General features: G+C 43.2%; 2 protein-coding genes across 38 annotated transcripts in view; one reads left to right on the top strand and one right to left on the bottom strand.

The window, feature by feature from the left end:
• Positions 1–23,267, top strand: part of LOC135235498 (cytochrome P450 2M1-like) — a 340,188-nt gene extending 316,921 nt beyond the window's left edge. For 2 of the 5 annotated variants that reach the window (XM_064301030.1, XM_064301034.1), the window contains exons 4-10: positions 14,972–15,132; positions 16,705–16,881; positions 19,028–19,169; positions 19,281–19,468; positions 19,634–19,696; positions 22,008–22,205; positions 22,972–23,267. In XM_064301030.1, the coding sequence (XP_064157100.1) occupies positions 14,972–15,132; positions 16,705–16,881; positions 19,028–19,169; positions 19,281–19,468; positions 19,634–19,696; positions 22,008–22,205; positions 22,972–23,133 (1,091 nt within the window). In that variant the 3' untranslated portion in view covers positions 23,134–23,267. Of the gene's footprint in view, positions 1–14,971; positions 15,133–16,704; positions 16,882–19,027; positions 19,170–19,280; positions 19,469–19,554; positions 19,697–22,007; positions 22,433–22,971 lie in introns of those variants that run through there. The other 3 variants (XM_064301031.1, XM_064301033.1, XM_064301032.1) reach the window with 3 other exon arrangements.
• Positions 1–24,529, bottom strand: part of LOC135235493 (NACHT, LRR and PYD domains-containing protein 12-like) — a 419,768-nt gene that overhangs the window by 301,128 nt on the left and 94,111 nt on the right. The gene's annotated exons all lie outside the window — the stretch shown is intronic.

The raw sequence follows: 24,529 nt of genomic DNA, 5'->3' as shown, positions 1-24,529 counted from the left end.
TTCAACATCACAGAAACAGCTGCCCTCCTGGGATTTTCATGCAGCACAGTCTCTAGAGTTTACAGAGAATGGTGTGATAAACAAAAAACACCTTGTTAATGAGAGATCAAAGGAGAATGGGCAGACTAGTTCAAGCTAACAGAAAGGCCACAAATGAAATAACAGCTATGCTTGGCCAAAGAGCTCTAATGTCATCACTCCGGAGCACAGTAGATGAGACAATTTAGATTCTTGAAACTGTCGATTACTCCCAGTAAAACCATTTTTCCTGAAACCATTCCAAATAGCCTTTTGGCATGGAGGTAGCATCTAATTTTGGAGCATCTAAATGTAGCAATTAATAGAAACTTGGTGACGCCCCGATGCAGCCAAGTTCAGTAATTCTCCAACTGTGGCCACTGGATTGTTCTTTGCTCCCTGAACCATCTACCTCATTGAGCATGGGGCTAAGATACACTAGCGCCCTCTACTGGACAGGTTTCACTCTACTCCAGTGGTTTTAAATTGATTAATATTTGGTCTCACAGTAGTAAGTCGTATATTTCTTTGTTTAGTTTTTGACCCATTTCCTTATTTTTGAAGGTCAACAACCATTTTCTCTTCATTTGTGAGTTTGTTGCTTTTGATGAAAAATGGATTTTATAAGCAGGTTGTCTCAGTTTTATACTCCAGTGAAGCAGCAAGCAATGGAAGAGCATGGCAGTTCCTTTGGCCGGAGATCAGCATAATGTCTTTTATACATGCGGGTGTTGATCAGCTTCATCTCATATCTAAATGCTGGTGTACAGTTCACTCTGTTAGATTTTATTTTTAACAATCTTTAAGGGTGCCAATAATTGTGACCCCTATAAAGTCAGTATCTGAGATGCATGTATTTTGCTTGTAGGCGTATACCATATGCTAGCAACAATTTATAGCCGACTGATTATCCCTGTTATTGCGTTTCATGTAAAATTTTAAAACATTTGGCAACGTTAACTACCCATGCTTCCAGTCAGTGTTTCGACCGCACATTTACCCATAAACAATCCCCCTTACATACATTTAACAAACACGAACATGCTCGTGAGAAATCTTCTTGGAAAACATCCAAAAACGACCCAAATCAATAATTCATGAAATTAGATCATTATTTCCTCTTAAGTAAGCCCATTTTCGTCTCATTAAAGTCATTGTATCATGTATTATCCGTTTCTAGGTAGTTGTAATTCGATTCGAAATCGCTGCAGTACAATTTATGTTGTATTTCAATTTCAACTTCAATCCAACTCAGCCAAAACGTAAATTCGGTCTGACGTGATGGCTTTAAAATCAGACGTCATTTAAAGTAGACCTACATGCACAGCTACATGCTTCCATCTTGTGGTTCACACAAGAAACGGCGTCTTAATGCAACTATAACCGCAGTTCTTTTCAGTTCTTGCTACTATTAAAGTAGTTGCTGAATTTATCATAATTGAAACTTGTACGAATTCAATAGAACAGAATCAATTGGTAAGGACATGGCCACTAGGTCTTTGTTAATTGAAACTAGTCAGAGTTGGATAGCAAATATGCAAATTAATATCCTTTAAGCATCTTTTTAGCATGTTCTTGTATACGGAAGCTAATGTCTTGTTTCAAATAATAGAAGACCAACTGTGAAAGCTCCATACGTGAATTAACTACCGACCACCGACTTTAACATGGCAGACATCAAGTTAATTTCTCTTAATCCAAACTGTGTGAATACAGAGCAAAAAACAGTTTGACTTCACGGACCGCACATTTAAAATGTTCGGTCTGTTTTTGTTACAGTAGCAGGTCTCAATGTAGCCGACAACAGGCCTGTGACATCCGTCATATCCAAATAGGTAAAATGATCATAAAATACCAAATAAATGCTGAAATAAACGTCAAACTTTTAAAAATGTATTTGAAAAGGTATTTTTTGTTTTTGGTCCCAAATGGGGAATTTGAAAAAAGCATATTAGGCAACTCATCTACTCCTCGGGCGCCATTGTATTGCCTGTTTTATTTCACTAAATTAAGCGTTATTGCGATCATAACTACAGATTCCTATTTCTCCAAACACCCTTTCTCATCTAGCTTCTATTCTCCCCATCCCAATCCACAACAGTCTGCTTACTCAGTTCTTTTATCCAATTGAATTCCTTTTTACTGCATCCTCTTTGTCCTCCGTCTTTTAAATGACGTTTGAGGTTGAAACAGTTTCACTTTCAACTTAATTTTTTTTTTTTTTTTTTTTTACTTCTTTACTAGACTGCCTCACAGGACCCGGACCCTAGACATATATACATAAGCCACGTTTCCACCGCAGGAACTTTTCCCAGGAACTAGGAACGTTTTGAGGAACTCAGTGCGTTTCCACCGCAGGAACCAGGGTCTAAGTTCCGGGGACTTTATTTTGGGGTAAAATAATAAAGTCCCTGCTCGGGGGGTAGTACTTTCGAAAAGTACAGAAACGTTTGGGGTGGGGCGCAAGCACTGAAAAATTCTGATTGGTCAAGTACTCGCAGCATTTTATTTCAACCACCATTTTTAAAAATCTGCAGCTGCAAACCGATTTATTATTTTCAAAATAATGTATCTATTCAAACATAGATGTAAACAAAGTTGTCGTGGGATCCCACTGCCAAGTAGGCCCCATCTGTGAAGCAGAGGATCAGGTGACTGCATAATGGGTATACACTGAAAATATTTCCAACAGAAATGGACTGTGCTCTAATGTCAGCCTTCAAAAAAATGATGACCATATAAAAATAAATTCAGGAACCACATTCATAAGATCATTAAATATGAGGCTATATGAAGAAAAACATGTCTTCACTGAATGGAAGCCTTATATAAGGAATATTACATACATTATTAAGATATATAGAAATATCACTTTATATATGCCTTCATTGCACTGTAAGTGAAATCCATTTATATTTTAAAGATATTGATTTACTTTTTGGATTTGCCTCAATGAGTTAAGTGCTTATCAACAATCTCACTTTAAAAAAGTGCGTCTGATTGTAAATTCCTGTGTAATCAACCCGTACACCTGTGGTGATGTTTTACACTAAGCGTACATAACAGTAGACTCAGTATACAACAACATTTCACTGATGTAGGGAGTATGCCAAACTGTTGAAAATTCTTCAACTACTTTTTTCTTTCTTTCACCTCATCTGAACTGAGAAAGACATACTTCGTAATGTATTAGAGAGAACTGGACATCGTTACCAATTAAAATGGAAGTCCTGTAAAGATACACATAATAAACTGTCTAAATGTGGAAAAACCAACTTCATACATATACATTTAGTTATATTAATACAGCCTTATTTTTTATATCAACTTTAAGACAAGCAACACGCTCAGAATTATCTCATCACGACCCACTAAACCCAATGGCGCAGACGTTGCTTCCTAATTTCAAACTGCTTTCCTAAAGGCTGTTTTGCATCCTGCGACTTGGGTTACGACTGTGAATATGTAGGGATTCCTGGACGTGCCGATAGCGACCACCCTTTCTCATATTAACCTCAAATACACAAGACAGGACACTTATAACAGTATGCTAGCAAATTTATGTCAAGTTCCATTCATTTGCATGGGGCGGTCGATACAGGACCATGGGATTGTTTTGTTTAGGACAGGTTTAGGTCTCGGGTATTCCAGGAAGCTGGATTGTCAGCTCACCTGTGAAAAATATTTGGCTTTAATGTTTTGAATCTGAATTTGTAAAACTAAACTTGAATATATTAGGTGTCAATTAGTCATAAGTATTCATTATTGCTATTTATTAACAAATGTTCAGAGAAGTTGTTGCATGCTATTTTAGAAGTTACCTGGCTAACTGAGCAATCCTGCTTGGTGCAATACCCCCACCTGGACTTTAGTTTCTGGAAGGCAGGTGTCTGACTGATGGACATTGTATGCAAAACCAAAGCTGACATTCCTTGCACCTTCCCATGAATAGTGGGATATTTTTTTGGTTTATGTATGACCTGTGAACAAGTGGGCACTTTTTGCAATAAACTCAATTGAGTGGCATTTTTTGCTGGCATGTGACTGTTTTGTATTATATTTTGTTATAATTTTGTATCACATGTTGTTACGTTCCACGTCGTTCAGGAGGGCCATTCATCATTCCATTCGCTGTCCCTGCTGTCAATCATCGTTATTCTGGTCCCGCCTCCAGTGTAACACACTGCTATGTGTTTGACACACACAGCCCTGTTAGTTTATATTAATGTGTGTAAGGTGTGTTACACACTGCTGTGTGTTTGACACACACAGCCCTGTTAGTTTATATTAATGTGTGTAAGGTGTGTGTGTCGTTCTCTCTGCAGGCTGCCAGGCTGTAGAGTCACACAGAGGCTGTGATTCTCTGGCTTCAGCTCTGTGTTCAAACCCCTCACACCTGAGAGAGCTGGACCTGAGATACAATCACCCAGGAGACTCAGGAGTGAAAGTCCTGCCTACTGCTAAACTGGACACACTCACACTGCTGTAAGTACAGAGAGTTTCCACACTGCACCTCTCACACACACACACACACACACACCTGAGAGAGCTGGACCTGAGATACAATCACCCAGGAGACTCAGGAGTGAGAGCGCTGTCTGCTGCTAAACTGGACACATTCACACTGCTGTAAGTACAGAGAGTTTCCACACTGCAACTCACACACACACACACACACACACCTGAGAGAGCTGGACCTGAGATACAATCACCCAGGAGACTCAGGAGTGAGAGCGCTGTCTGCTGCTAAACTGGACACATTCACACTGCTGTAAGTACAGAGAGTTTCCACACTGCACCTCACACACGCACACATACACACACACACACACACACACAAAAGGAGTTGGGGGGGCATGGAGGGCACTGTTCAAACCAGCGTTACTCAAGAGGTTTCGGGATCTCCAGTGGAAGGTGCTGCACGGGATCACTGCAGTAAATAAGATGTGGTTGTTGTAGTTAGGGGTTTGGTCAGGGACACAGTGATGGTGGAGTTTCAGTATTACAAAGCAATGGAGAACCTGAGTGTGTTTCAGAGTGTGTGTGTTATAAGGGTGTTTGATGTTCAGTGGAGGAGTGGGAGCTATTTTTGCACATGGAATAGGGTGAGGGAATGGAATAAGTTTCCTTTGTGACAGATTTGTGTATTTTTCATATGATCGTGGTTTTGTGTTTTATTGTGTCTTTGTTTTTATGATGCTATTGGCGTGTTGAGAGTGGAAATAAAGGATTGTTAAAATTCAAAACTCTGTTCTGCTGTTCTTACAGTGTGGACCATGGAGGATTAGGACAGGACCAAACCAGGACCCAGGAAATGTGAGTGTGTATCAACACAGAACACGTTCCATAGATACATACTCAGCTGTGTGTGTGTGTGTGTGTGAGTGAGAGAGACTTCTCAATTCAATTCAATTCAATTCAATAAGCCTTATTGGCATGGTAAGGGTACACTTACATTGCCAAAGCATTCACTCACATGACAAATATAACAGACAGGCAATAACAATTTAACTACAATAAACAGAAAAAATATAAAATCCAGACAATCCACAGAAATAAAATTCTACATCTAGAACATGACGCATACAAAATGTCAATGAACTATAATAATTTTACTTTTCTGGTGTCAATGTTACTCCCTGTCCCTCAGTTTGTGGCAAGTGGCAATGTATTGTGCTGCCAAATCCACACATTCCCTTCTTTCTCCCAAAAGGAATGGCAGCTTCTCTATCTCTGAGAGCGTCTCAAATTGTGGGCAGATTTTTTTCATTTTGAGGAAGAACAGTGACCCTGTCTCTCTGTATTTCTCACATTTTGTGAGGAAATGAAGCTCTGTCTCCACCTCTTCAGTGTCACAAAGTGAGCACAACCTGTCCTCTCTGGGCAGCCAGGTCTGCCGGTGTCTACCTGTCTCGATAGCCAGGTTGTGTTCACTGAGTCTATATCTTGTCAATATTTTCCTTGTTTTTAAATCTTTCACTGTGGTCAGGTAATCTGCCACAGTGTACTCTCTTTTTAGGTCCCGATTTGGGAATTTGATTTCTTTATCATCAAGGGTGAGTCCAGGTGCTGCAGATTGTTCCAGCGCTTTGGCCAGTTCATTGATATAAATGTTGAACAGAGTGGGACTCAAGCTGCAGCCCTGCCTCACTCCCCATCCCTGGGAGAATAATTTTGTTCTTTTGTTTCCAATTTTGACTCCGCATTTTTTTTTGGTGTACATTGATTTGATTATATCATATACTTTACCCCCTACACCACTTTGGATAAGTGTGTAGAACAAACCATTGTGCCAAATTGAATCAAATGCCTTCTTGAAATCTATAAAACAGGCAAAAATTTTGTTTTTATTTTGGTTGACATGTTTTTCTACTAATGTGTGTAGGGTGTAAATATGATCAGTGGTACGTGTTTAGGAAGAAATCCAATTTGACTTTTACTCAAGACATTGTGCTCAATAAGGAAGTCTATGAGTCTTGTGTTTATTATACTACACAGAACCTTCCCCAGATTACTGTTCACACAAATGCCTTGGTAGTTGTCGGGGTCCAATTTGTCTCCACTTTTAAATATAGGGGTAATTAATCCTTGATTCCAGATTTCAGGGAAATAACCCACACTCAAACAAATAACAAATAGCTTTAAAATTGCATTTTGCAATTTTTGGTTGCTGTATTTTAGCATTTCATTTAAAATTCCATCTGGTCCGCTGGCTTTTCCAGATTGGAGCACGTGAAGTTTGTCAGTCAATTCCTGCTCAGTGATTGGGGTGTCTAATGGATTCTGATTGTCTTTTATGCTTAACTCAAGTTTGTTTAGTTTTTCACAGATCTTTTTCTGTTCCAGGTGATTTTGATGTGGTATGTTTTTATAGAGGTTTTCAAAATGATCTTTCCATATTTTACCATTTTGGATGGCCAATTCCTCTTGTTTTGTTTGATTTAGTTTTTTCCAGTTTTCCCTAAATTTGTTGGAATTGATTGACTCCTCAATTATTGTAAGTTGTGCCTTTTTGTGCTGTTCTTTTTTGGTTCTGAGGGTGTGTTTATAGTGTTTTAATGTCTCAAAGTAAGCAAGGCGTAAATCTGGGTTTTGTTGATCTCTGTGTTTCTGATTAGATAATTGTCTAAGTTTTTTCCTTATTTCTGTAGCGATGCGTGGGGGGTAGGACCCAAACGCAGAGGGTGGAAAAAAATGCAAAACTCCAAATGAAGAACAAAAGACTTTACTTGACACAAAGGGAACAACAGGGAACAAAAAGCCTCGCAGGGTGACCTTCTACAACGAAGGAAAACTACAAACGCAGGAACAAAGGAAATCAAGAAAATACAAAAACACTAGGAAACCAGGACATAGCAGGAGCACATGGAGTAGGTACATGAACAGGGCACACAAACAACCAGACTTTACCACATAACCACAAGGATCCAGCACCTGAATCAAGGGAGGGGGAAACTTAAATAGAACACACTGACGAGACACAGGAGGGCACCATGAACAATCAGGCCACAGAGAGGGAAGGGAAAACGAGACAATTGAAAACAATGATTGGACAATTGAAAACAATCATACAATTAACACAGGGGGAGCAGGACACAAAACAGAAGTGCCGCCATCTGGCGGCCCAACAGGGAAAACGCAGACAGGAACACAGGAACATGACAATTTCTTTGCAGTCTTTGTCAAACCATATTTCTGCTTTGATCTTTTTATGGGCATTACGCTTTTTCTTTAAATTTGATATTAAAGCTGCCTTTTTAAATATATTGTTTACATTTTTGACTGCCATTTTTAATCCTTCTTTACTTTGAGGGTATGTAGTGACCAGAAAGGTATCTAATAGTGTCTGGATTTCTTGATTATTGATTGCTTTCTGGTATTCCTCTGTGCTGTTTGTCTCCCATCTGTATGATTGGTTGATGTTGTACAGCTTACTGGGAGGGTTGTGGGTGCTGGTGTTAGGTTCTGTCCTTTTGAGATAGACTGTGATTTGGCTGTGGTCGGACAGAGGGGTTAGTGGCTTGACGGTAAATGCTCTGAGAGAGAATGGATCTAGGTCTGTGACCACATAGTCTACTGTACTGTTACCAAGAGGTGAGCTGCAGGTGTATCTTCCCAAAGAGTCGCCTCGTATCCTACCATTGACAATATATAGACTCAGGTCGTGACAGAACTGCAGTAGCTGTCTTCCATTTTTATTTATATGGTGGTCGGAGTTATTTCTGGGTAGGTTTGTTACATTTTTTAGGAGATTTTGTCCAAATATGTGCTTGTTCCCGTCTTCATTGATGAAATCAGGCTGTGTGCCTGTTCCGGCATTTAGGTCTCCACAGATCAGCACAGTTCCCTGGGCCTGGAAATGGCTGATTGCACTGTGGAGGTTGGGGAACATGTCCTCCTTGTAATAAGGGGATTCAGAGGGTGGGACATAGATTGCGCATAAATATAAATCATTTTTGGATGCAATTAATTTTTTGCTTATTTTAAAACAAATATGTGATTCCATTTTTTTTATTGCTGTGATGTCATTTTTGAACTCTGATTTGAACCAAATTAGTATACCACCAGAATCTCTTCCATGCTTAGTTAGGGGCATTTTAATTGATGGGACAATTGTTTCTTGGTATTCTGGGGGACAGTGAGTAACGGTATCGGCTCTACACCAAGATTCCTGAAGGATTATCATGTCGATGTTTTTTATCCTCTCTTGGAATTCCAGGGCTGAACTTTTAAGCCAAAAACAGAGGAGTTCAGGCCCTGGATATTCCACATGCTAATGGAAAATGATTTCTGCATTTATTTTACTTATGGAACTTATTTGTTTTAAAACAGACAAACAATGTTGGAATATATGAATTATTTATATAATTATTGATATGGTACTAATATTTATACTAAACTAATCTACTTAAAATATATTTTTACATTTGTGATTTTAACAATTAGAAAGAAAATTGGTACATTACAGACATCAATTTATTTAGCTCATCAGTCTGGTGCAGATGAGACTGAGGAGATTTCTTATCTCACCCAGGTCCTCTGTGTTCCCTGGGGCCCTGAGTGCCGCTGCGTAGCTGGGGTACCGCTGCTGTGCTGGGCCGGGGGGAGGCTGTGTTAGCCCAGGTCTGGGCTGGCCTGGCCTGGTTTCTGCTGCCAGGGTATTGGGTGCGGTGGGTAGGCTCCTGGCGATCCTGGTTGGCTGGGCTGATGTTGCTGATGCTGTGGGTGCGGTGGGTAGGCTCCAGATGTTTCTGGTTGGCTGGGCTGGTCTTGCTGATGTTGTGGGTGGGATGGGTAGGCTCTAGACGTCCCTGGTTGCCTGGGCTGGTGTTGCTGATGTTGTGGGTGGGATGGGTAGGCTCTAGACGTCTCTGGTTGCCTGGGCTGGTGTTGCTGATGTTGTGGGTGGGATGGGTAGGCTCCAGACGTCCCTGGTTGGCTGGGCTGGTCTTGCTGATCCTGTAGGTTGGGTTTCCGAGCTGCAGCAGGCCTTGGAAGGATACGCTGGCCTCTGGGTGGTCCGGCGATGTGGGGTCCAGGGGAATGAGTGCTGGGCAGCCTCCTGTTGTTCCGGGGGGTGTTAATAGAGGGCCTGCCCAAAGCTGTGTCCTTTAGCGTTTTGGCAAAGATGGGAACTACCTGTTTGTGCAGGTGAACATGGTCGTGGAGGTCGTAGGTTCCGAGGGTAGAGTGGTGTGCCAGGTGTACGTTGGCCATAAGAGCACAACCTCGTGAAAATTCAGCGTTCACCTTGTGGACTGTGTGGGGATGAAAATCTCTCCGGGCAGGAGGGTGGAAATGATAATTTTACTGTTTGGGAAGGCCTCTGTTGCCCTCTCTGCCGCTCTCCTGATGGACCCAGCCACCCTCTTCTGCTGTGCTCTCAAGTCATTGGTTCCTGTGTGAATTATAATGTGGCTGGGGCTGTCGAGCTGTGATGGGGAAAGTATCTTTAGGGCCTCTCTTGTTGTGGGGCACCAGATTTTTGAAACAGCTCTGCCAGGGAATAACTGCTCCTCATTTATGAATTTCCTGTTCGAGTCAATTAATATAGCAATCTCCGTGCTGGTTGGAGTTGCTTCGGTTGTGCCCTGGTTGCTCTGTGTTGCTGGGGTTTGTGCAGCTGTGACTGTATCCTGAGCGGTGTGTGGGTCAGGGTAGGTAGGTGCAGTGCTAGCTGGTGTACACGTGCTTGTGCTGGTAGCTGTCTCTGTGTTTACCTGGGACTCTGCTGCTGGGGGGGAGTTGGTTTTGGATGGGGGACTCTCAGTCTGGGCCTCTTTGCTCTCCATGTGAACTGTATTGGATATGGTAACGGAGTGCAGCTGCTCCACCAGGCTTTGTACAGTCCTGTCACTGTGCTGCAGCTCCTCCCTCACTGTGGACAGCTCCCTCTCTACAGTCTCTCTGTCCTCCTGCAGGGCCCTCACCTCCTCTTTCAGCTCCCTCACCTCTCTCTGTGTCTCTGTCAGCTCCCTGCTCATCTGGCTGAGCTGCTCTTTAAGGAGCTCTGTGTCCTTCAGCTCCACCAGCTCTACCTCCTGCAGGGAAAGGCTCTCCCTCATCTGGGCCATGGTGCTGTGGAGGCTGCGCTGGGCTGGGTTCTCTGGGTCGGGCTCATCTCCCGCACGGGCAGGGGGGGGGTGGACTGGGTTTCTGGGGCTGGGGCCAAACTTGGATTTTATGGAGTGTTTGGGTGATTTGGTGTGGCTCAGGCGTCTCTGTTTGGCTTTGTCTGTGTGTGCTCTCTTTGCTATGGTCTTAAAGTCATTTGCAAATGAGCAGAGAGCCTTTTCACTGCCCTGAATCAGAATGGTTCCATTGTGATATATATTTATTGCTAATTTAGGATTTTGTGGGTCTTTTTCCTCATCTTCAAAAGTCTTTGCAAGCCTTCCCTTGCAAATGCCTCTCAGCAAAGTGAATTTAAAGTACTGCTTAAAAGCATGATGCCAGATGTCTGTGTGCTGTGTATAAAACAGCAGGTTTGAGATGACACTCCTGTCTTCATATTGTACGTGATCTGCAGCCAGTTTCTCAGGGCAGCTTCTCAGTACTTTATCTTTGTACTTCTTTCTGGCCCGTTTAGTGGTCAGTGTCTCTGGGTAGATAATTTCAAATGGATGGGGGAGGGGCTCTGCTGCTGCTGCAGCCATTCTGAAGGGGCAGGGTAGGGCAGGTGAAGGTGGTTGTGGAGGCAGGGTAGGGCAGGTGAAGGTGGTTGTGGGAGTAGGGTAGGGCAGGTGAAGGTGGTTGTGGGGGTAGGGTAGCGTAAAGGGTGTGGAGTAGGTAGGCAGTGAGGTGGTTGTGAGGGAAGCAGGTGAAGGTGGTGGGGTAGGTAGGGCAGGTGAAGGTGGTTGTGGGGGCAGGGTAGGGCAGGTGAGGGTGGTTGTGGGAGTAGGGTAGGGCAGGTGAGGGTGGTTGTGGGAGTAGGGTAGGGCAGGTGAGGGTGGTTGTGGGGGCAGGGTAGGGCAGGTGTGGGTGGTTGTGGGAGTAGGGTAGGAGGGAGGGTGGTTGTGGGAGTAGGGTAGGGCAGGTGAGGGTGGTTGTGGGGGTAGGGTAGGGCAGGTGAAGGTGGTTGTGGGAGTAGGGTAGGGCAGGTGAGGGTGGTTGTGGGAGTAGGGTAGGGCAGGTGAAGGTGGTTGTGGGAGTAGGGTAGGGCAGGTGAGGGTGGTTGTGGGAGGTAGGCAGTGAGGGGTGGGGAGTAGGGTAGGGCAGGTGAGGGTGGTTGTGGGAGTAGGGTAGGGCAGTGAGGTGGTTGTGGGAAGGTAGGGCAGGTGAGGTGTGTGGAGTAGGGTAGGCAGTGAGGGTGGTTGGGGCAGGGTAGGGCAGGTGAGGTGGTTGTGGGAGTAGGGTAGGGCAGGTGAGGGTGGTTGTGGGAGTAGGATAGGGCAGGTGAGGGTGGTTGTGGGGTAGGGTAAGGCAGGTGTAGGTGGTTGTGGGAGTAGGGTAGGGCAGGTGTAGGTGGTTGTGGGAGGGTAGGCAGGTGAGGGTGGTTGTGGGGCAGGGTAGGGCAGGTGAGGGTGGTTGTGGGAGTAGGGTAGGGCAGGTGAAGGTGGTGTGGAGTAGGTAGGGCAGGTGAAGGTGTGTGGGCAGGGTAGGGCAGGTGAGGTGGTTGTGGGAGTAGGGTAGGGCAGGTGAGGGTGGTTGTGGGGGCAGGGTAAGGCAGGTGAAGGTGGTTGTGGGAGTAGGGTAGGGCAGGTGAAGGTGGTTGTGGGGGTAGGGTAGGGCAGGTGAAGGTGGTTGTGGGGGTAGGGTAGGTGGTGTGGTGGTGTGGAGTAGGGTAGGCAGGTGAAGGTGGTTGTGGGGTAGGGTAGGGCAGGTGTAGGTGGTTGTGGGGGCAGGGTGGGCAGGTAGGGTGGTTGTGGGAGTAGGGTAGGGCAGGTGAGGGTGGTTGTGGGGGGTAGGGTATGGGCAGGTGAGGTGTGGTTGTGTGGGGGTAGGGTGGTGGGGCAGGTGGCAGGTGGTGGTTGTGGGGCAGGGTAGGGCAGGTGAGGGTGGTTGTGGGAGTAGGGTAGGGCAGGTGAGGGTGGTTGTGGGGGGCATAGGGTGGTTGGGGAGGTGGCAGTGAAGGTGGTTGTGGGGGTAGGATAGGGCAGGTGAGGGTGGTTGTGGGGGTAGGGTAGGGCAGGTGAAGGTGGTTGTGGGAGTAGGGTAGGGCAGGTGAAGGTGGTTGTGGGGCAGGGTAGGGTAGGTGAAGGTGGTTGTGGGGGTAGGGTAGGGCAGGTGAAGGGGGTTGTGGTGCTGAGGTTGTGCTGGTCAGTACTGGTAGGCACTGAGCTGGGGGTGCTGTCCATGGTGCTGTAAACATTATGCAGAGAGAGAGAGCGAGAGAGGGGAGGGGACTAGTGGAGAGAACAGGCCAGACACTGTTCAGGTTACAGTAGTGTACATAGTTTTGACAAGATAGCAAATTAGTTTTATATCATTTGCGTTGCCAGTACCCCCGCAAACTGTTCATGAACTTCTTTTTTATTGTACTATTTTAGAAAATCGTATTGTGGCCTATTGTGTTACAACCACTATCAATGTATGCAGCCTTGTCAGGTTGTTTCACTGCTGCATGCTTAGCCTTACTCAGGTGTAAAAGTACATGTTCGTTTAGACTGACCAGAAAGCACCTGAAGGCATTATTCAGCATGCTCACTTCCTTTGCTCTGGGATCAGGATTGCATCCATTATTGCTTCTAAAATCTAAATAATGTGAGCTGGATATAATTTTGAATATGATATAATCACACGCTATGTAGGCTCTGTAACCTGGGGCTGTTGTATATTTCTGTGCCACATCCATCGGTGTGTGAATGGCGGAAGGGTAGCTGTGTTGTTGAGAAATAACCATTTGATGTTCTGTCCTTGTGTTTTCTGGCTGAATGACCTGAATTGCTACCTCTACCAAGGAGGTTATGTAATGTCTGTCTGTCAGTTTGTCCACTCGTCCATGACAGATATATCTGGAAAGGTAATGGTTATATATCTGGAAATGAAATTTGTTGTGCACATTATCATTCCCAAGATTAATAAGTCTATGTCTATGCCCCCGTGACCTTTCCTCTTGTGCTACCATCAGGTCATTCTTTCAGTTTGTGATTGGCATATCTCATAAAGTAGCAGCCAGATTGCCATGACATGTGCTGTGCATGTTCATCTTCCCTAGCAGAAGAAACTGTCATGGTTCTGTGTTTCTGTCTTTGTCTTTCCTTGTTGGGCCGCCAGATGGCGGCACTTCTGTTTTGTGTCCTGCTCGTTCCCGTGTTGATTGTATTATTGTTTTCCATTATTGCCTCGTTATTCTATCATTGTTCCCACCTGTGTCTTGTTATCCCTTCCTTTTCTGGTTTGATTGTTCTTTGAGTTCACCTGTGTCTTGTTACCCCTGTCTATTTAAGTTCTTCGTCCCCTTGACTCGGGTGCTGGTTCCTTGTGTTTGTTTCTGACCGTATGTACCTACCCGTGTACTCTGCCTGCCTGTGTTCTGCCCTACCCGTGTTTTGAGTTCCTCTTGTTTTCTGTTTTTCTTAGATTTTTTGGAATTTGTGTTTTTGCCCATCCTGGCCTTTTCTGTTCCCTGTTTGTGTTTGCCTTTTTTGTTAGTAAAGTCTTACTGTGTTAATTTTCCCTTTTTGAGTTTGTCTTTCCTTACTCTGCGTTTGGGTCCTCCCTACCCGTTACGTGACAGAAACCTATTGGATTTGATGATCTCATGCCCTTTCCTCTAGCGCCACCATCAGGCCAAACATATCTTTTTTCAAGACCTTTGCTGTGTACATTCATGTGAGGGGAGATGTGTGTGCCTTTGGCAGGGGTCTGCACTGTGCTGAGTGTATTCTTTCTAATTCAGGACATTATTTCTAATTAGAACAGATTTTTTGTCCCTGAGGTACAATGAGTGTTATACCAACAGGGGCATAGCCTACCTGCCTGTGAGGGTTAGAAGTTTGGTAATGACTTATCTTTTGGAAAATGGAGGCAGGGCCTTAGGCTATGTGAAATTGACCGTTTCAGTATAGCAGGAGATCAGAGTAAATTGTGATTGCTGCAGGGAGCAATAGGGCTGTCTTAGTTATGTAGAAGAGGAGTGAACCTTTATCTGTGAATAACCATTTGTTTTGTTACTTTTTGAATCATAATTTTTTCATAAATTCCTTCATTACATTCATTAGTATTTTTTTCCCCACTGTAAATATTCATCCACTCCGACTTATGTAAATAAATACCTGACTGGGCCAAAAGTTTTATGTTCCTATACCTCACTATCACCTCCTATGTCTGTAATTGTGATACATTTAGAGGCCGTGTCTGTTATTTAAAAAAAATAATGATCCTGTAACATGCATACAGTTAATTTTCAATTTGATATACTATTAAGTAGTAAGTGAATTCACAATACCACAGTCATGCTGTTTTTAAAAAATGTTTAAATCCAAAACACTGTGCAATCTTTCTTTTCCAGATTCTCTCTTCAACCCACACCATTTGTTGTGTAATGCTGTGTCCAATGTCATCTGTTCCATCGTCTTTGGCAAGAGGTTCGAATACGATGAACAGCAGTTCAAGTTCCTCCAGCAGAGCATTGATGCTTACTTCCATTTTCTCAGCAGCTCCAAAGGACAGGTAGGTCACTGCAGGGCTGTTCTACTTGTGTAAGGCTTGTTATTACTCTACAGGGCTATTCTGCTGGTATAAGGCTTGTTATTAATCTACAGGGCTGTTCTGCTTGTGTACGGCTTGTTATTAATATGCACATCTGTTCTGCTTGTGTAAGGCTTGTTATTAATATGCAGGGCTGTTCTGCTTGTGTAAGCCTTGTTATTAACATGCAGGGCTGTTCTGCTTGTGTAAGGCTTGTTATTAATCTACAGGGCTGTTCTGCTTGTGTACGGCTTGTTATTAATATGCACATCTGTTCTGCTTGTGTAAGGCTTGTTATTAATATGCAGGGCTGTTCTGCTTGTGTAAGCCTTGTTATTAACATGCAGGTAGGGAGCGCTTTCTGTGCAGTGTCATGGGCAGGCTATGTTATTAACATGCAGGCTGTTCTGCTTGTGTAAGGCTTGTTATTAACATGCAGGGCTGTTCTGCTTGTGTAAGCCTTGTTATTAACATGCAGGGCTGTTCTGCTTGTGTAAGCTGTTATTAACATGCAGGGCTGTTCTGCTTGTGTAAGCTTGTTATTAACATGCAGGGCTGTTCTGCATGTGTAAGGCTTGTTATTAACATGCAGGGCTGTTCTGCTTGTGTAAGGCTTGTTATTAACATGCAGGGCTGTTCTGCTTGTGTAAGCCTTGTTATTAACATGCAGGGCTGTTCTGCTTGTGTAAGCCTTGTTATTAACATGCAGGGCTGTTCTGCTTGTGTAAGGCTTGTTATTAATCTACTGGGTCTGTAGGGCATTGCGCAATACTGTATGACAGGACTGGTCATGGGGCAGGCAATAGTTATTTTGCCAATGTTGGTTCCGTTGCTAAATTTTTGCAGAAGTGTAAATTGACAGTTTTTTAGTTTGTATTTGTTTATCTTCTATTGTACTTGCATGCACTCCCCTGTTGTTATAGCACTGATTATTTGTACTTGTTTATTAATGATAACAAGATCCCCCCCCAACATTCACAAATAAAAATGTTTTGATTGGTGTCCGTAAGTAGTTATTGCTGTAGTGCAGATTGAGTAAAACATTTATGTTCTGATCCAGTTAACACCCTCATTTTAACGTCCAGCACTTTGAATATGCTGAAGAGTACTTATCCTGCATTGCTTCAGTATATATGCAGCTGTATAAATGGATGCTGTGTAAAAAAAAAAAACAGTTGCTCTGGATATGAGTGTCTGCTAAATGCCTGTAAATGTAAAAACAAAAAAAACAACATAAAAAGAAAGTAAAATGAATACTGAACACACGTGTATCAACAGTTAAAACCTCTCACTTATCCAACATATGAAATGGGGGGGGGGGGGCAGCATGGCTGATTTGCTGAGGTGTGGAAGGGCAGGGGTGTGGTGGTAGGATCACCCAGACTGTCCTATCTGAAAGCTGACAAATTAATGCATTAAAGTTGCATTTAAGCAGGGCTAAACGCTAATTCCTGTTAGCATTAGCTGTATGTGCTTTTGATGGTTACAGTCTCTCTGTGTGGCAGTCCTGTAGCATGGATTAATATCAGTGCTTCCTGCCTGTTTCTCCCACAGTTCTTCAACATGTTTCCCAGACTGGCCTGGTACCTGCCCGGCCCTCATCATGAGGTCTTTCAGCACCTCGAGAAGGTCAGAAATTACATTGAACAGGAAGCCAAGCAACGCCTCAGCCACCTGGACATCAACTCCCCCCAGGACTACATTGAAGCATTTCTGGTCCGGATGCTGGAGGTATTCAGGAAATTTAGGAAACCCACAAACACATGCTTGGGCACACCTGCTTACGGCTGCCCATCCATGCAGATGATGATGCTTCCATGAGAGAAACTGTTCTGGAATTTCATTTTTTGCCATGTGACTGCAGTTTGTAGTGTTGATGGGTTGGTTGTGGGGGGTGGGGGGGGTGGCTCTGCACACTGCTTCTGTAATAGCTGTAGGTAGAGTGCTGTTCTGGAACTTTCTGGGCCTCAGGCAGCAGGCCTTGCACCTGTACAGGAGCAATGTTTCACTGTCTGTCCAGTTTGGGAAGTTCTTTGTGCTGCAGAATGCCATGTTGATCAGTTTACTCAGTTAGTGCATATGGCACTGATAGCATTGCATGGGGCTCTTCTTATTCAGCAGGATGCATGAAAGCCACTCCATGCAGCCAGAGGAAGCTTTCTGGAAGCCCCTTGTGTTTATGAATGTAATTGAAATGCCAGTCCTCACCATGGAATTGCATTTCACTTAAAGCCACAGGGTCATGTGGTTACAGTGAGACATCCAGTAATCCCGACACTGCTTTGGTTTCAACTTCTGAGAGGGATTACCTCACAGCGAGAGCAGGCTCTGGCAGATTATTTTTTCTTTAAAGAACTTTGACGCAATGTGAACCTGCGTGTATCCAGTTCCCACCCTAAAGTGAAATTTGTAATGTTTAATCGCAGCACAAACACCACTGGCGATTCTGGAGAGCGTAGACATCACGGTTCTCCTCTGAAACAAGATGTTCCCAATTGCTTCATTTCACACTGAAGACTACCGTCAAGCTTCCACTCAAGCTTGAGTGGGCTCGGAGGCAGACCTTTCATATGCAGCTTTGAGAAGCTGTACACGGACACCCAATGGGCCAGTGGAGTGATGAAACGCTAACTGACTTGCGAAAGAATTTAATTTAGGGTGACTTGCTTAGAGTATATTTCTTTCTGCTTAGTGCCTTTTCATGGTTTCCTGGCAGCTCGAGATATAGTTCAGCCATGTTGCCTAATATGTTACCTCCCATGTTTAATTAGTTCCCTTAGAGAAAGAACTATTGTTGTTCCTTATCTCTGTTTAAGAACTGTAAGTTTCTCTGACTGTCTAGGAGGTATAAAGCTGGGTGAATAAGCTGTATTTTCAGAGAAACCGCAGGTGTTGTATTTCTCTCCATGATATCATCTATTAAAGCTTCTCAACCTTAATTTAAGTCTTTATGTAGAACTGAATTCTTCGACATGACTGAGCCCTCCCATACCCTGGGCAGCACAATCGGCAGTTGCACATCACCCTGTGGAGCCACTGGCACGGTCCGGATTTAATCAAAGTTTCAGAGAAATTTTTGAGTTGGAATTTAAAAGTTGTAAAAAAATCTGAAGAAAGCACACACGAGAACTTATTTTCCTCGGACGTCTAATGAGAAAAAGCACCACACCTGTCAGTGGCTTATCCTTTTAGTCAGAAACATAATGTAGGAGAGTGAAGGAACCAAAGATGGTCTTGAGTTAGTACATAAGAAGTAGCAAGTGAGAATGGGGCAGTTAAAACATGAGCTTTCCTAAGGGGGTGGTAATAGAACAAGAAAACATTGTAAACACCCATGCGAAGTAATTTAATAGCATTCTGGGCCTCCATATGTGGCCTGTAGGGTGTGTGTACAATGCAATCGTGTTTTCTCATGATTTGAATTCCAAAGGAGAATTTGTGATACTATTCTTTCAGAAGAAAACTGCGTAACTCATGTTTAGTTGATGGAAGTTACACACTGTCTCAGGAATCAGTCCAGAATATCCCATGAACACTAGATTTGGTTCAGGTCGAGTGACTGAGCAGGAAGTGGCATGGACTCTGTCAGTGTCATGTTCCCCAACCCACTCGGCAACTAGGGTTCAGTGTAAATTTTGTTACTGTTTTGTTTAAGAAACCTTTCTCTGCAGGAAGGCAATACTTTAACATTGGGTGAAGGCAGTCAGTACTGTTAAGTGGCCTTGCCTTCTAAGAATACAAGTGTGAACAATTCTGGGTGTCCACAGTCAAACACTGTTTTGTTCACATTTTTTGTTCACTAGCTCTAACTACCACTTACTGCCGTGTATTTACCTTGGGTTGTCAGCAGAATGTTACTTCCTTGTTCTCTCCACAGCAAGAACACAAGCCTGGCAGCGAGTTCCACTTTGACAACCTGGTGAGTTCCATTTGGAACCTGTTCTCCGCAGGGACGGAGACCACCTCTTCCACGCTGAGGCACGGCCTGCTGCTCATGATGAAGTACCCTCACGTCCAAGGTACCTGTGGCCAGTGAACCTGGCGGAGGCAGTCCACCTTAATCCTGGAGAGCTGCAGGGTCTGCGCAGTTGTGTTTCTGTGCTGAAGACACACTGTCCTTGTTTCTCCAGAGCGGATTCAGAAGGAGATTGATGAGGTGGTAGGGTCCTCCAGAAGCCCCTCAGTCCAGGACAGACAGAACATGCCCTACACTGATGCTGTCATTCATGAGGTCCAACGGTCTATGGACCTCACCCCCACTTCCGTTCCTCACAAAACGATGAGGGACACAGAATTCAAGGGCTACTTCCTCCCTGAGGTGATGTCATGCGCAGTCCTGGGGACCAGACATGTTTGACGAATCAAACGCACGATTGCTGCATGCTGTTTGTTTGTTTTTTCCAGGGTACGATGGTCCTCACTCTGTTGTCCTCTGTTCTCTCTGATCCAAAACTTTGGAAAAACCCTGACGCCTTTGACCCAGAGAACTTCCTGGATGAGAACGGAAGCTTCAAGAAGAATGACGCGTTCCTGGCATTTGGACTGGGTTGGTTTTCTTTGAATTATTACTGACTCTGAGCCATAAATTTGATTGCTGTTCTTACCCAGTGTCACTGCAACCCTCAAATCAAATCAATTTTATTTGTATGGTACTTTTTACAGAAAACTGTAACAAACACACAGAGTAGCATGAATACAGCCACAATAAAGGGAGAGAAACAGCTCATTCAATACTCAGACAAGGCCTGTCTTGGTACTATGATGCTGTATAAAACCAGACTGGAACCTGTCATACACCTGGTTATCCTGTAAGATTGAAGAGAGCCGTTGGTTCTACAGGCTGCAGTGACTCATGGAGTCACAATGAAAATGAAACTAGCCTAGATTCATTACTTTGAGTTTTTTTCAGCTCTGTCTTTATCATGTATGCAGAAGCCAACACACATTGATGTCTCCAGCTCCTTGTTCAGTATAAAACCTTCCGTGTTATTTCAGCCATAACAGTTTATATGCGTCAACACTGCATAGCAGGCACTGTCAGTATAAAATGTACTCAGTCACAGTTTATCGTTGAACATTTTGCAGTGTTCATTTTAGGGTACCTACTATGTATAAACTCGTAACAAAGCTGCCATTTTGACTTTTTGACAATGGCAGTGATGTAGCTACAGTGGATATAAAAAGTCTACACACCCCTGTTAAAATGGCAGGTTTTTGTGATGTAAAAAAATGAAACCAAGATAAATTATGTCGGAACCTTTTCTACCTTTAATGTGAAATTGCAACCCTTAAAATTCAAGTGAAAAATAAACTGAAACATTTTAGGAAAAATAAAAATAAAAAACTTACAGTAACCTGGTTGCATAAGTATGCACACCCTTTTATAATTGGGGATGTGGCTGTGTTCAGAATCAACCAGTCACATTCAAACTCATGTTAAATAGTAGTTAGTATACACCTGCCATCAATTAATGTTGCCATCAATTAATGATTCTGATTAACCCCAAATAAAGTTCAGCTGTTCCTGTAGGATTTTCCTGACATCTTCTTGGTTACTGCAAAAAAGCCATGGTCCACAAAGAGCTTACAAAGCATGAAAAGGGTCTCATTGTTTAAAGGTATCAATCAGGAGAGGGTTAAAAATTAATTTCCAAGGCATTAGACATACCATGGAACACAGTGAAGACAATCATCAACAAATGTAGAAAATATGACACAACAGTGACATTACCAAGAACAGGACGTCCCTCCAAAATTGATGAGAAGACAAGGAGAAAACTGGTCAGGGAGGCTGCCAAGAGGCCTACGGCAACAGTAAAGGAGCTGCAGGAATTTCTAGCAAGTACTGGTTGCTCCCTACATGTGACAACAATCTCCCGTATTCTTCATATGTCTGGGCTATGGGGTAGGGTGGCAAGACAGAAGCATTTTCTCACAAAAAAAAACATCCAAGTCCGGCTAAATTTTGCAAAAAGATACATCCAGTCTCCCAAAACCATGTGGAAAAATGTGTTATGGTCTGACGAGACCAAGGTTGTACTTTTGGCCATAATTCCAAAAGGTATGTTTGGCGCACAAACAACACAGCACATCATCAAAAGAACACCATACCCACGGTGAAGCATGGTGGTGGCAGCATCATGCTTTGGGGTTGCTTTTCTTCAGCTGGAACTGGGGCTTTAGTCAAGGTGGAGGGAATAATGAATAGCTCCAAATACCAGTCGATTTTGGCGCCAAACCTTCTGGCGTCTGCTAGAAAGCTGGAGATGAAGCGGAATTTCACCTTTCAGCACGACAATGACCCAAAGCATACATCCAAATCAACAAAGGAATGGCTTCACCAAAAGAAGATCCATGTTTTGGAATGGCCCAGCCAGAGCCCAGACCTCAATCCAATTGAAAATCTGTGGGGTGACCTGAAGAGGGCTGTGCACAGGAGATTCCCTCGTAATCTGATGGATCTAGAACGTTTTTTCAAGGAAGAGTGGGAAAATATTCCCAAGTCAAGATGTGACAAGTTGAGAGAATCTTACCCAAAAAGACTGTAATGAAAATCAAAGTGCTGTAATAAAATCAAAAGGTGCTTCAACAAAGTATGAGTTTAGGGGTGTGCACACTTATGCAACCAGGTTATTGTAAGTTTTTATTTTTTATTTTTCTTCCCTAAAATGTTTCAGTTTGTTTTTCACTTGAATTTTAAGGGTTGCAATTTCACATTAAAGGTGGAAAAAGTTCTGACGAGTTATCTCGGTTTCATTTTTTTACATCACAAAAACCTGCTGTTTTAACAGGAGTGTGTAGACTTTCTATATCCACTGTACACTGGTGTTCACCGTGTTTGTCCTCCTGGTCTCTAGGGAAACGGGTCTGTCTCGGGGAGGGGCTGGCCAGGGTGGAGCTCTTCCTCCTCTTCTCCTCCCTCCTCCAGCGATTCACCTTCAGAGCGACGCAGCCCCCGGAGGAGATCGACACCAACCCTGCGTGCTGCAGCTTCGGACGACTGCCACGCACCTACAGCTGCTATGCGCAGCTCCGAGAATAAGCCTGACGCCAGGGTTAGCCTCCTGAACACGATACTGATACTGGCAGCTCAGAGAATAAGCCTGACGCCAGGGTTAGCCTCCTGAACACGATACTGATACTGGCAGCTCAGAGAATAAGCCCGACGCCAGGGTTAGCCTCCTGAACATGATACTGATACTGGCAGCTCAGAGAATAAGCCCGACGCCAGGGTTAGCCTCCTGAACATGATACTGATACTGGCAGCTCAGAGAATAAGCCCGACACCAGGGTTAGCCTCCTGAACGCCATACTGATACTGGCTATCTCCTTTAAAATTAACGATTTTTTACATTGTCATACAGTGATGACAGGACTTGACCAACGTGGTTTGATGCACAAAGGAAATCTTTAAAGATTCTCTAACTGAATATGTGGAAAATTGATACAAGTGATACAAGTGAATCTGAGTCTCATCTGTCCACAAGACCTTTTTCCAGAACTCTTTTAGGTACTTCGTAGCAAACTAACCTGACCATCCTGTTTGCATCGTGCAGTATAGCCCCTGTAGTTCTGTTTGTGAAGTCTTGTGCAGACAGTAGTCACTGACACATCCACACCTGCCTTCTGAAGAGTGTTTCTGATCTGTTGGACTGGGGTTTTTTCATCAATTGTAGAGATCTTCCTTGGCACCAGGCCCTTTGCGATTACTGAGCTCACCATTGTTCTCTTTCTTCTTAATGATGTTCTAAACAGTTGATTTTGGTAAGCCTATGTTTGGCCTGTGTCCGTGACTGTTTTTTTCTTCTTCTTATTTCCCAGCCTCATAATGGCTTCCTTGATTTCACTGGCACAACTCTGGTCCTCTTGTTGGAAAATGGCAATGACAGTCTCCAGAGGCAATCAACTGGACTAGAACCAAGAAGAGATATGAAAAACTCTCTTATAGTTGCAGCAAGAAAGCAATTGAACACATCTGACTAATCAGAAACACCCGTGAAGCCATTTGTCCCGAATATTATGGTTTCCTGAAATGCTGGGAGGATGTATAAAAAGTGCTGTAATTTCTAAATGGTGCAAAAATACCCTTTAATAAAAGCTGAGAATCTGAACTTTAACCAATTGTACATAATTTGATTACAAATTTGAAATTGTGGAGTACAGAGCCAAATTAAGAAAATGTCCCAATATTATGGAGCTCACTGTATATGTATAATGTATGTATATTTCACATGGGATAGTGCAGTTTATACCTCAGCCATTTTTACTGATGTGAATAGACACATCTCATCTCATTTTGTTACAAGATACATTTTTGTGTATTTAATTTCATATTTTTGAGTTCAACACGGAAAAGCTATGCACTTCAGAGATTATGGAGATCACGTAAAAGACATTTAAACGACACTCAGGCAACTTTGCCTTCATTATATGCAATGCCTTTAGAATCCACTAGATGGGACTAGAAGGTACAATTACAGTTGTACCTTCTCAGTAGTTGATTTGAAATCTCTTCATTGTATCATGGATAACGCTGCTTGCACAGTTCACTGCTACCATGTGTACTGAACTATCACCCTGAATGTCTGGAAATGACACAACCTATCATAATTTAAACCTTTGATGATGAAAAATTCCTGGTAAAAATCCTCACTAGCTCTAAACCCGGACCCTAAACCCAAGACTATTCCTACATATGTGATTTTTTTCCCATTCAAAAATCATCTGTTTCTTCCAAAATATGTTTCTTCATCTGTGACTTCCAAAAATTTAGCAATCAAAAATATGTGTTTTTTCCATTCTGGGGATTGAAAAAGAAACTAAACCAAAGGGGAACCCAAAGTGCAGGATGAAAAGATATCTCCCAATTTATGAGTCTGTCATTCTTCATTCCATTTAGGCATTTTAAAGTGTTTAAATGCAATTGTGTTAACTCTAAAAAGCAGACAGACTTCTTACATATTTTAACATTGTAAAGACACAAAACTGTCTTGGTCAAATTTGAAGTGAAATTTTAATTGCATATCATTTACTCTTTTTACACAAAGCATGTCAACATTAATTGGAAGAGATTTTTTTTGTCTTAATTGGAAGAGATTTGATTTCCACTTACAGTCCACTAATAAGTGACTTTATATCTGGCTCTGATCTTCCTTGTAGCACACTGATAATTTGTAAGCAATTAAAGGATACATATTCGTGTGAACATTTTCCTAAAATGTTATTTCTGAGCTAATGGCTCCTCCTGTTTTTGTCGGTGGATTTTCATTGGGCAGCAGTTTTCCTACCAGTGTAGCAGATCTTTTAAATGTGCTGTTTGATCAGTTGTAAAGAGAGTACTTGGACAGAGTGAAAATGACCAATCGCTGCCTTTGTTTTA

The sequence above is a fragment of the Anguilla rostrata genome, chromosome 12 (genome assembly GCF_018555375.3).
Source record: "Anguilla rostrata isolate EN2019 chromosome 12, ASM1855537v3, whole genome shotgun sequence".
NCBI classification, from domain to species: Eukaryota; Metazoa; Chordata; class Actinopteri; order Anguilliformes; family Anguillidae; genus Anguilla; species Anguilla rostrata.
Note: the sequence above shows the minus strand (reverse complement) of the source record. Positions and strands in the feature narration are given on the sequence as shown.